Here is a 12,766-nt window from a genome sequence, read left to right as displayed (position 1 = left end):
ACGAAATAATCAAAGTCGTTGTATGTTATGAGACACCATTAGTCTCCAATATAATAAAGAAAGAATGAGAAAATGTCATGCGCTTTACATCCAGCATAAAAATATTACAAAAAACAAAAAAATGGTACGAATAATCGTATGGCAGGATCTTTTGCAAACTCTTTATATGTATATAATACCTTATATAATACCTATAATAGCTTAAGATGTTGAAGCTTACTCAATAACTCAAAATGACTCAAATAACTCTACTTTATTATATTTCTTGCGAGTTGATATCGTGCAGCCTTGAACGGAGTTCTAGATCCTTATAAACCCCATTACGTTTCTAATTGCTTGTTACGGTCATCAAAAGCTGTAATCTTTAATCTATGACCGATTTTGCAAATTCACTGTATCGCTTCCACCTACCGTGAGTAGGTATCGTTCAATGTGTCCCTGACCGACCACCGATCTAGATAAGTGGCGATGAAAAATCGTGGCTGTTTAAAGGGTCCCGCTGAATCATCGATCGCTATCGTTTAGAACGTAATACGCAGATTATTCGCTTCGAGGAGGACTCGAAGCTGGTGGAATCCGCGGCGCCAGGAATGTCGCTGCACCGGAATATACATGACGCTGGCGGTTACAACGATTAGTAAGCACAAGGTTCATGCAGCAATTAAAGATACTTTTCTTGTGAACCGGGTGTCGTGAATATGTAAATGCTAAGGTATATTGGCCTTCGTGTGTATTTCTTAAGTTTTTAAGAGGCAGAACTTAAAGGATGTAACTTAACATAAATAGCATTTAAACATCTTAAATCTTGTTCGGATTAGTTTATTTACTGGAATTCAAGTAATTTGACTATGTAATGAGAAGAGAAGCTATGTAATGAGAGCTAGAAATTTGGAAGAATATTTCAAGTATAGCAAATAACAGGTTCACACTGGTGAAGTGTCTTCTTCCTATTCTCATCTTCTTATTAAATACAACACGATTTATTCTGACTATTTAATCTAGCATAACTACATTAACCAAATATTTACTTGTGATAGTAAATTACTGAATTAAAATTAATGTAAATTATTCTAAAATTAATTGGTCTAAGTTTTCTTAGATTTCTTGCTTCTCTTAGTAGACTTGGTGCTCGAAGCAGCTACAGGCTTCGTACTAGCTATATATCCTTTTCGAGCTTCGTACACATCTTCCAACATTCCTCTTCTATCAAAAAATGCATCTATATATCTTCCATACAATGTTTCGTATTGGTACTTCTGTCTTTTATATAGCTTGTTCAGATCTTCGAGAAAATGCGCGTAGTCTTCCTGAGCGTACAAGATATTCATTATACGAATATTCCGCATCATTTCTTCATCCGACTCCATCTTTACCCATGCTTCGTCCTCCTCGTCCTCTTTGACCTCGTAGATAGTCAAATCCAAGGGTGGAAGTCTACGAAGGGACGGAGGTGGCTTCAACGTCCTCTTCTCCAAATGAGCCATTGAAATCCTGGATGTCTCGATATGCGACAAACGATGGCTCTCCCTTTTCGTCAACGATTTCTCGGAATGACTCGAAGGTTTCTTTTCGAACGAATCCGTTGAGCATTTGAACTTGATCTCGTGTTTCTTTATGAAAGCTTCACGGAGTTCTCTACCACGCTGCAAGCTGTCAGGATTCTCTTTCGCCCAGGCTTCCTTCATCCTCGCTATCTCCCTTTCCTTCGTCCTATCTTGGGATATCTATTGATCGGAAATATAATCGTCATAGATGATTTATAATGTAACCATATTATAAATACACATATACATTCTCATAAATTTAGCACACATAGGAGAACTTAAGTTTTGAAAAATCATTAGGAAGTTATTAAAGTGTTTAGGAATTATTATTTAATTTGAAGTTAAACTATAAATCTTGAAGAATTATTATCTGATTTAAAACATATGCAATAAAGATAAACAGTGGCTACATATATGAAATGTTTGTAAAATCTTAAAACGTTGTGTAAATATGGTATATACCTTTAATCCGCTTCCAGAATCAGTAACTACTTGAAGAATCCAATAAGGCGACTCGACAGCCGGAACACTTTCAACAGACTGCTTCGAAACTCTCCTCGACCTTAACGACTCATTCTTTGACAGTCTTCCTGTATTCGAAAAAGATGGTAGTTTCTTTTTAATAACAGAGCCTGTCGGTTTCACTTTAAATTCTGACACAAGACTCCATTCTGTTTCAGTCAATGGCCAGCTGTTTTCAAGCACTGAGGCTTCTACGTGATAAATCGTGTGAGCTATAACATCATCCTTACTTCTACTTTCGTTGCTATCAATTTTCTCTTCGCTAGAATTCTCTTCATCGATGTTATCAGAATTATCCCTTTCAAGTGTAATTTCAGTAGATCTTCTTCGAAATTCCAAATACACCATCGGCAAAATAACTACACAAGTACCTTTTATTTGCGACAACACTTGACCTTCCTCATCGGTGACTCTCAATCTCATTCTTACTTTCTCATATGATACTCTTAATCTAAACGAGACCAAACTAGGTTTCACCACTCGAACGATCCACTTCGAAATATAATTTCTCGAATTAGGAATATAACTGTTGGTTAATTCTTCTATAGCTAACATAGGAGGCATGTTAATCGTGAGAAACGATACTTCGTCAATTAGAAAATAGAACACAGGTTGTCCTTTCATTGTAATTATATTTAAGGACCAAGGTAACTCTTTCAACGTTTGGTCTTCGCTCCAACCATAGCAGAAGATAGTGTAACCTAGTTTCGTATGCTGGTACCGAGTTGGAACCACATTGTTTACCACTCGTTGTATTTCTTTACCTGTCTCATTCTTAAACATGCGTACACTATACTTTGGTAGGTTAACAAATAAATCTATACTGGCAAACACTGTTTCTGAGGGTTGAGGATTCACCACGAGTCTTATAATAGGGAGCCATTGGTTTGGCGTGATATTTGTCACCGTCCCTTTCAATTCTTGCGCTTGCAAGGTGTACTCGAAGTCTTTAGAACAATAGTAAATGTCATGTAATTTATCATGATGCTTTAATATATTCCTCAGTACCTGATTAGCTAAGGATTCTCGCTTATTATAATTATACAATTCTGCAACTTTCAGTAGATTCTGTAAAACTTGATTATGCTGTTCGTGACGAGGATTATGTATTTTCAAATATCTCCTAATGGTAATCGTTTTGAAAAACGCTTGAATAACAGCTGCGGCCTTATTTTGTACAATAATTTTTTCCGTGGGATGCTGACTAGCGTATCTTCTATCCTCAATCAAGCTTCTCGTTTTGTTCAGCAAGTTCTTCAACACGATCCTTGCGTCTTTGAAGCATTCTAAGCCAACAGTATGATTCAGAAAAAATATTCTCAGAGCTCGTAAAACACCTGGAACCTCGTCTTCAGGCATGATTTTTCTAATTAATTGTACCTGTTCTTCGATAAAGTAGTCGTGTATCTGATTATAGAACAACTTGTCCCTCATCTTTCGATCTTCAACCGGTGGCAAGTAGCTTTTGTAGTAAATCTTCAAGGCTTCCGAGTATCTTTCAGTGCCAAACGCTTGATAGACGCTACAGACGGAGTTGCTGATGTGCCTCGCCATCTGATCGACCGTTTCAGATTCTGTGCACATTAGTTGATACATCCTTCGCCTGTCCCCCACGTGGAAAACCGTATCCGATGAGATAGATATAAGGCAATTGGATTCTGAGTGACAGTAAACTCGTAAAAGGTGTCTCCCTCGATCTATTTCCATCACGGTTGATTTTGTCCCAGCAGTTAAAACGGAGACCAAGAAGATCGATTTTTCTGGCCTGCGAAACCAACAATGCTCTTCTATACTTAGACAATCTTTATTTCCTTTTAATTTGGTTCTGGGGATTGAAGTTTCATCGTCGGCGTTTTCGACAATTTCGATGGAAACTTGGAACGTTGCAAAGTCGATGAGAAAGAATTTCTCTTCCAACGAATCGGTGAAGACATATAGCGGCTCGTTTCTGGTTTTTGACATTTTTTGAGGCCAACTATAAGTGTCGATGAATTCAGAGTTTTTGAACGTTGTTTTAGACGGTGAACTTCTCCTGCTACCCTTTTTACTCTCTTTTCTAGTTTCAGATTTTTCATCGTTTGGTTGTTTCGGTGCAAATCGATCTGACAGTTTCATACTGTATTGAAAGTAATCTAGTTTATAGAAAAAATGTACGTCTTTCACGTAGGGTTCCATTTTGTTAAAATCTGCCCAGAAGCTGATGTCCTCTGAAAAATTTGGTGAAATTTTCTTCTCTTCCTTCGACATTTCACGAGCCCTATCTTTCTGACTTGTTTCGTCTGTTTTCGACTTATCATTGACAGTTTCGTCTTGAAGATCTTTCTCTGTAGTTGTCGCAATGTATTTGTTCATCACGCTATCCTCGCATTTCCTCAAAGGGCTGACTATTTTCAGGGATCGAATCGGTACGAAGTATTCAACTGGATCGATTATTCCTTCATTGATCGCCCATTTTAACCAACGATAAAATTTCCATCTTGCTAACGGAGGCTTCACCTATTATTTATATCATTTATTTTTTTCATTTATTTCGATATCCTATCATGGGCGAAAGTTTACCGCAATATATCTGGTTTAAATTAAAAAATTAATACAGTTAAACAAACGGAACAAAATGTCTTATTGTTATTCAATCATAAAAAGTAATTATTTTTAGAGAAATCATTATTTTCAGTGGCTACGAATTATAACATTGCTACAATATTACGCAGCACGATAATATTAAAATAAAATTCAAATGGGTTAAAATTTCACTCACGATCGTGTACACAATATTCGCCGTACTAAGTTCCAAAAATTATTTAACATACATCTTTGGGATCCAAAGGAATATCGCGTGACTGAGCTACATAAATAAAATGGCCCCAACATGGTGCTATTTCCGGCACAATTTCTGAAGATACTTCATTCATGTCTTTCAAACCGAGAAACAGAGTAACTGGTTGTGGCTTAATCAAAGCGCTGAGCTTCTGATTATTTTTCGATTTCCTCGATCGATCGGTTTTCTTGGACTTTTTCGTATCAGCAGTGTTGTTGGATCTTCTCGTAAGATTCGTATCCTTAGATTTTTTCGTCTTCGTCGATTCCCTAGACTTTCTTTCCTCTTTACTTTTCTTAGACCTCGAAGCTTCTATTTACAAAGCGTTAAAACTATATACGGATTGTAAGAATGATAAATACAGGAGACACGCGACTAACCCTGACTTTCTTGCTCCGTAACTTCCGCTTCCCATTCGAAATGGTCTGCGTACTGTCTCAAAAAGTCCCATTTATCTTGGGGTGACAGATACTCCACTTCTAATCGCAAACAAACCCATCCTGTATTTAATTGAAGAGAAACAATATATGATAGAAGAAGAGAAATATACTTTTATGTCTCTAATTAAATAGATATTTTACATATTTTTCCATATTACGTGCGTTTTGAATATTTCTGCACTTTTAAATTTTCCATAAGTGCATAAATATACCATAGGTGCATAAATTAAATAGTTTAGTTATTACATTACCTGTTAAACACGTGACAGGATGGAAATCTACGATCTCGTAATAGTCTGTCCAGGTCAAAGAGCACAATTTCAATAGGGCCTTTGAAAGAAGCATGGGCCATAATTCAAAATTATTAGTAGTTCGAGGTAAAAGTGGTACTTTCTCTTCATTCACTGGTATCATATCATCCACGAGAATCCGGCGCCAAGCTCCCAAGAAATATAATCTTACAACGTATTTGCCTTCGACGTAATACAAATTTTTCAAAAATCTTTATACACAGGAATAAAGTTTCTTCACGAAGGAAAAATATAATTTTCATGAAATGGGACACTAAATCCTAAGAAATTAAAAAACCCGTCGAAACGCACAAGGTATCGAATTCGCGAATCTAAGAAATTATGTTTCAAGAAATCTCTAAGCGTATCAAAATATAATATATAATAAGAGATCTCTAGATCTTCTTTACTCAGACTCAGGATATACGCATTAACGAACATCACGCGTTAGAAAGCCAACAAGCTGTCTCGTTAATGACGATAAAATGGTAATAGTAGATGCTGGAGTGCTCTAATTTATTTGGAGAGGTAAGGAACGAGCAACATTCCCGATGATCGATTTAATTAAATCGCAACGCATCGCGGATAATTTGCGTCTGATGTAAAAAAAAAAAATGAAATAAAAAAATGGATGATTAATAAAATGTTGAGAGTATACCGTTTGGATTTATAACGGGCCGATGTAGCATACCCTTGCCAGCCTTGTTCATCGAATACACATTCATCCAGCCCTGCCAAGATTGGTACCGACCATTCCAAATAAAATTGCTGCTCTCGCTACTTATTTCCAATCCATCTCGACCGCAGTACTGGAGATTTATTAGCGCGGAAATGAACCACCGTGCGAACTGAAAGTCGTCCCTTCATTGAACCACGTTCAATTGCGAGCAGGTTGCTTCTTGATCGGTGTGTACGCTCCGATCAATTATGACGCGATCTCGAACGCTTTGCGACTCTTTCTGAATGGACACTTTACTTTTTAATTAGTAATTTTTTCTTTCCTGTTATTTAATATTTCTGTGATATGAGGAAAAGTCGCTTAAAAACCAAGCTGATCAATCCGATAAATTAAAATACGTTATTTTTGGAAATATTTTAGCATGCATCCAATTTAAACCGCAAATAGGGGTGAAAATGATAATACTTTGAAAGATTTTGTTAGAATGTGCGGGCATATCTGAATTAATATAGATTACCTGACTGTGTAATAAGTGTTTGTTATTCGCGATATAGTCTGGACTCTTTGAATTAGCGACAAATACTGTCAGTTGTCCCTAAATTCAAGTTATACAATTGTAAATAAGTTAAGTAAAGTTGATTTTTTAGACAATCAAATGAATAGAAATTAATTTTTTAAGGGAGCGTACATACATTTAGATTATCTAAATTCTTTGCTCTTATCCACTTATGAGGTACTAAAGATGGGGGTAATTGAACGAGCTGTGTGTCGAGAAACAAACCATCCGGTCCATCTAGAATCAATATAAAATTGCAATGAACAAAATTATGAAAGAACAATTTTTCTTATTAATTACTTTTGGGATGAGCCCAATTTTCCTTGTTTAACGCTGCATCGGACCATTCTGGCCACAACGTTGAATCATCTATGGAAGAAGCTTCAAATACAGATTCTGAAGGCTTTTTGGACATTACAGACATATTTGAAACATCTTTCTTTTAGTAAAAGACGATCGTCCTTATGTGAAAAATAAAAATGTTCATTGAGAACAAACAATAATTAAATATTAAAATTTGTGGAAAAAGTATATATATATATTTATTGAATCTCTATATTATACATAACTATATGAGAGTGAGATGTAAATCTACGTCAAAGACAGACTCCATAAAAAAATAGTACAATTTAAAGAAACTATATTATCTCATTAGTACCTAGTCCGCTATGATGCCATCGCGAACCGTAAGAAACTAAATGTATTAAAGATATTGAATGTACTACAAATGTAACATCTGCAAAAAAATAGTATTACTGATCTTTCGTTATTATATAAACTCAATAACGAATCAATAGTTACTTCGATTCTTTCAATGATGACAGTTATGAACGATGAGCTTGTACGTTTACACCATTAGAACGAATTTCTTTTTTTTTTTTTTTTTTTTTTGTTCTTTAACTCACTTTTCGTTTCAAGTTCATATAGTTACACAATTTTCTTAACAACAAGAAAAATAATACTATAATTCATACATACAGGAATTACAATTAGTTCTCGTCCTTCCTTTTACATGACACTAATAATTTTCTTCTCCAACAATACTCGAACATAGTTTTATAGTCGCTTGACCAGGCTCGGCTTAATTTTATATTCGCTTTCATAGTTAAGTTTAGATTTTAGTACACATGTATAATAAGTAGGCATGAAACGGTTTAGCCTCAAAGTACACATACACGCATAGTAGGTCGATAGAATTACATAAACTTATTAAGGCATTGTTCCAATCTTCTTCTTGTTTTCTCCTCTAGATCCTTGAAGCGTTTTATTTCTAATAATCTTCCTACCGCATATCCAGAAACAAACAACGCGTAGGATTTACATTAGGTTATTTATCGGTAAGATATCTTTAAAGATTATAAATATAATATGGAATATTTAATGGAATGTTCAATACGTTCCTCTTTTAATAAATGTATTATCCAAGTATTTGTCTTTTCAAAGTTCTTAGAACACAACGAGATCAGGATGATACAGTGGATTGTATCAAATTGTAAGTTTGAGAATCCTTATAAATTGAATTCTCTTATGCATAATTAAGTCTGTTTGAAAGTTTTAAGATGGAATATCCATACAGAGTTTTGTAGTTAGGTACTATTGGAATTAAAAATGATCATGGTCGATCCAGTCTATCCACAGATACACCATTAACACTCCATCTAATTGGAATGTGCAGAGTATAGATGAAAGACGGAAGCTGGTTACAACATCATATAATTAATAGAAGTGGTAACATTGGTTATAAATTATTATAATTATACGTGTTACAAACTTCGATTAATTCACATGCATTTATCAATATATAATAGGGAAAACAGTGAATACAGAAAAATAGACAAACAACGAAGACCAACAATTTCTTCTTTCTTTTTTATACTATATATTCAGATTCCAACAGATCAATTCTTTTTGGCACCAATTTTATCACGTAGTACCTCGCAATTCACGAAAATAATTGATATCTAATTATACAATACTGAATATGGAAAAAATAATGCCAGGATTGATAAATCTTCATCGTTCCGTGCTCATGACTAACATTTTAAGTTCTTTGAAGAAATGCATGACTCAAACACTCAACCTGGCAGTGTTTATAATGTTATCAATTTAATTTTTTTATCGTGAATTATTTAGTCACTTTCTAATCGCAGCTAAAAAAAACAAATACTCTTGCATCTCAAAAATATTAATACAAAGTTATTTTCTATTTAATGTCGTGCAACATTTCCTGATTGGTTACACGAACAACATAGGTTCGTATATACAGAATTTGGCACCATACTATGGATACTCAAGCAGTTAAAAAAAGTCGTTTTCAGCTTAGCAAAATCAGTATGCTATGATCGTAACAATACGGTATCGTTACGTTGTTCTACGTATAAAGTGAAGAACCAATGTCAGTGGACGGTATAATAGTACCTTGCAGTTTCCTAAAGTCTGAATCATACTTGTACAATGATTTCATAGGCTATGAGCGGAATCCATAAATTAAGCATTGATTGTTTCGTAAATCATAAAAGAAGACAACGAGAAATTGCGTGGAACGAATCGTAGAATTCCAAGCAGGTTCATTACCATAAGATTTCCCACAATTATATATATTAATGCTTTAACAGGTTTTGCCAGGACCAGAGGCTCTTTGATCTTCCATTCGTCCGGCCTGAAGTCTTTGTATTAAAGCGAAAAGATCCTCCTCAGGCACTGTCGACCCTGCTTGAGTAGTCCCATTAGATCTTTGGTTGTGTTCCTCTTCAGCATCGTGCACCGTTGATGCTGCTGGTAAAGGGCTCCGCTGATCTTCTAAACGCGAACTCTATATACATAATTTATTTAACATTTGATCTGGTGAGTTTAATAGAAAAAAAGTACATGAGTGTGTGATATGTACCTGGCATCTAACCAACATTTCGATAAAGGAATCGTCGGAATCTTGATTACTGTTTAGGCCAGGTAAGTAAGGCAGCGTCACTCGTTGCTCATCCATTCTTTTACTTTGCATTCCAGCAATCAGTTCTAGTAAATCTTCTCCATCCCTGAAAATAAAATCAATGTATTTTAATATATACTATTAGTAAATAAAATAATGATTTTTGCAAAAGACACGTACTTATCTTCCGACTCGCACACCTCAGGTGTTATCGTTCTAAACTTCGGATTGCGATTTATATTCAATGCACAACGTTGATCGTCCATTCTACCAGATTGAAAACGAGATAGAAGATCAAAGAAACTATCTTCTTCTTTTTGAGTAAGTTGTGGTGTCGTGTTATTACTTTTATCTATTTGAGATTCAGCTTGCTCTTTTAGTTTTGCGTCCGGTGTGAGCTAAATAAAAATGATAATTTCGTTAGAAATCTCCAACTCAATATTGTAATATTGTAAAATAAAATTATATTAAATAATCAAATTACCTTAATGAGATCGAGATTATCCATGCTTTGTCGTCTAAGTCTATATCTACATGGTGAAGATATATTAACATTTGAGCCAGTATTGGTCGATAGTTTTTGTGCAATATTTTCTTTATTATTCTCTTGCTGCCCTTTTTCCAAACCCAGAATCTTTTGTAAATCATCGACATTCATTTGTGCAGTAGCTTGTCCCATTGGATCTTCCAATTCTTTGGAAATGGTTAGATGTAGATTGGCATAGTGTAGTGCTTTTTCATGGTTACCCATCGCAGCATATGCATTTCCCAAAGACCAGCAGGCACGGCCTTCACCTACACGATCTTTAAGCTGTTGTGCTATTTCAAGGTGCCACAAATGGTATTCTATTGCAGTTGGATAATCTCGCAATAGAGTATACGTATTTCCTAGGGAATAGCATGCCTGTGCTTCTACTTCTCTATCTCCTAACTCTTGTGCAAGAACTAGAGTTCTCCTAGAGTAGAGTAATTAATGTTTATCTACATATTGATTTATTGTTTTGAAGATGTAATCTAAATACATACTTATAATGTTGTGCAGCTTTCTCAAATTCACCAAGAAATATATGTGAATTTCCTAGATTACTGTTTGCCCTCCTCTCAGCAGCTTTATCACCGAATTCTCTGGCAATCTTTAATCTTTCATTGTGATAATAAATTGCTTGTTGAAAATCGCCAAGAAGATAAAATGTATTTCCTAAATTTCCACAAGCTCTACCTTGAGCAGCAGAATCTTCCAATTCCTTCATCAATTCTAAGTTTTCTCTATAAAAGGAATTTATATGATTTATGCGTATAAGTCTATATCCCAGCTTAAGATCTTCAATTTTCTTACTCATAATAGTGTACAGCTTGTTGTAAACATTGTCTGACATCCTCAGAAAATTCCCCAGGATCTTGATGACCTACTCTACCCGCCTGTTTACCTTTAGCATGATAGACATTCCCCAAATTGTATAAAGCTCTTCCTTCGCTTAGCTATGTAAGAAATTGTTTTTAAAACTAATAGGAACCAAATATAATTTTTTGATCATATACACACCTTGTCTCCAATTTCTCTTGAAATTTCCAAGTGTCTCTTGCAACAAATCATAGCCTCATCAAACTTTCCCATGACTTTTAATGTATTTCCCAAGTTTCCACTAGACTTTGCTTCTCCTAATTTGTCTCCCATGTTACGTGCTAGTGTCAAATCCAATTTATGATATTGCATTGCTTTCACATAGTCTCCAAGGTAAAAATAAGCATTTCCTAATTGGCTGTAAATTGCACTTAAGATCCTTAAGTCATCTGTACCAGCTTGAATTGCAGCTTGAAAGAATGCTACCCCAGATTTACAATCTCCAGCCTTACACAGACGTTCACCCTCAAGCGCCAATTCAAGGCACATATTCCACCTTTCACTATTCTGTCAAATGTAAAAAATTTCATCTATCATATACTTGTTTATCATTCCTCCAATTTGTGTTTTCATTACTTCAAATATATTAGAAACATATGTCAATTTAGCAGGAAGGATAATAACATAATTTCTAATGCATAATCACAATGTGAAAAAAGAAAAATAGGAAAAAAGGAAAGAATATTGAAATGATCATGGGAGTGGCTGATCATGCAATTACAATAAATTGATTAGAGATAGAGTATTTATACTGAAAGCTTAAATTTATTCTTATTAGTTATTTAAGACGGATAATAAATTCATAGAATGTTTACATAATCGTAAAGATAATTAAATTAAATTAATTGATAGGTATATATGACAACTCGAGTAAGTACTTATACATAATATCCACCACTTCTTTATTTTTGGCGTGATATATTTTTTGTTATTTGTAGAAAGCTTCAAGAAATTATATGCTGCTAATAAATAGTAAAAAGTGAAACGAATAAAAGCGAATTAATCATGCACAGTAACGCGATGATAGACCAGTATGAGTCACGCGATTCATGTAAAAGCGTATTAATTAGTATGGTTCACTTACTTGCCCTTCTGATGTTAAATTTTCCGCACTCGCGCTCAGAGACATTGTGCTCCCTTTCGTTTTCGTTCTCCCCTCGTAAATTAACAATCGATCCTTGAAGTTCCACGACCGTAAATAACAGCGAGTCTTACGTACGCGGTAGGCGATTATTCGGGTTACGACGGTAATTCGACGTGCACAATTTCTCACGCATCGTGCTATTGCTGTTTTTGGTACTGCGATTTTATTACTTCTTTGCAATAATCACATTCGCGTGCTTCTCGCGAGTAAAACGCGCATCACTTTTCCCTCCAACCCCGTAACCACTCGCCGCAGTTTCCAAATGCAACTGACCGAAAATTGAGCGTCCAAACAAATGGCGCTGGATCTATGTCCCTGGTGCAACGTCCAATCGCGTTCCACTTGGTAACAAAACAAAATTCTCTAAGATGCAACACATGGTATCAGAGATTACTCACACCCATAGTTCTAGTTGTTTCACAGTACATTACGGTGCTGCACCATG

General features: G+C 35.2%; 2 protein-coding genes across 2 annotated transcripts; both read right to left on the bottom strand.

The window, feature by feature from the left end:
• Positions 1 to 923: 923 nt before the first annotated feature.
• On the bottom strand, positions 924 to 7,273 carry LOC138177972 (androglobin). The gene is made up of 8 exons (XM_069109367.1): positions 7,150 to 7,273; positions 6,986 to 7,086; positions 6,759 to 6,888; positions 5,576 to 5,797; positions 5,265 to 5,384; positions 4,877 to 5,196; positions 2,007 to 4,562; positions 924 to 1,724 (listed from the first exon to the last, which is right to left on the bottom strand). The coding sequence occupies exons 1-8, from the start codon at positions 7,271 to 7,273 to the stop codon at positions 1,086 to 1,088; spliced, it is 4,212 nt and encodes a 1,403-aa protein (XP_068965468.1). The 3' UTR covers positions 924 to 1,085.
• A 92-nt stretch (positions 7,274 to 7,365) lies between these two features.
• Positions 7,366 to 12,602, bottom strand: pins (G-protein-signaling modulator pins). Its single transcript, XM_069109905.1, has 8 exons — positions 12,262 to 12,602; positions 11,319 to 11,684; positions 11,112 to 11,254; positions 10,802 to 11,041; positions 10,260 to 10,731; positions 9,956 to 10,173; positions 9,737 to 9,881; positions 7,366 to 9,661 (listed from the first exon to the last, which is right to left on the bottom strand). The coding sequence occupies exons 1-8, from the start codon at positions 12,304 to 12,306 to the stop codon at positions 9,458 to 9,460; spliced, it is 1,833 nt and encodes a 610-aa protein (XP_068966006.1). The 5' UTR covers positions 12,307 to 12,602; the 3' UTR covers positions 7,366 to 9,457.
• Positions 12,603 to 12,766: the final 164 nt, after the last annotated feature.

This window comes from Bombus flavifrons, chromosome 3, assembly GCF_040668555.2.
Source record: "Bombus flavifrons isolate JBK064 chromosome 3, iyBomFlav1_principal, whole genome shotgun sequence".
Taxonomy (NCBI): Eukaryota; Metazoa; Arthropoda; class Insecta; order Hymenoptera; family Apidae; genus Bombus; species Bombus flavifrons.
The sequence above is the reverse complement of the archived record's forward strand: the minus strand, read 5'-3'. Positions and strand labels throughout refer to the sequence as shown.

Excerpts from the sequence above, each read along its gene's own strand:
- LOC138177972 (XM_069109367.1), bottom strand. The coding sequence starts at position 7,273 with ATGTCTGTAATGTCCAAAAAGCCTTCAGAATCTGTATTTGAAGCTTCT. Across the intron at positions 7,087-7,149 it reads AAATTGGGCTCATCCCAAAA|ATGGACCGGATGGTTTGTTT; the intron begins GTAATTAATAAG and ends TATTGATTCTAG. Across the intron at positions 1,725-2,006 it reads ATTCTGGAAGCGGATTAAAG|ATATCCCAAGATAGGACGAA; the intron begins GTATATACCATA and ends TCCGATCAATAG.
- pins (XM_069109905.1), bottom strand. The coding sequence starts at position 12,306 with ATGTCTCTGAGCGCGAGTGCGGAAAATTTAACATCAGAAGGGCAA. Across the intron at positions 10,732-10,801 it reads AAAGCTGCACAACATTATAA|GAGAACTCTAGTTCTTGCAC; the intron begins GTATGTATTTAG and ends ACTCTACTCTAG. Across the intron at positions 10,174-10,259 it reads ATAATCTCGATCTCATTAAG|CTCACACCGGACGCAAAACT; the intron begins GTAATTTGATTA and ends ATTTTTATTTAG.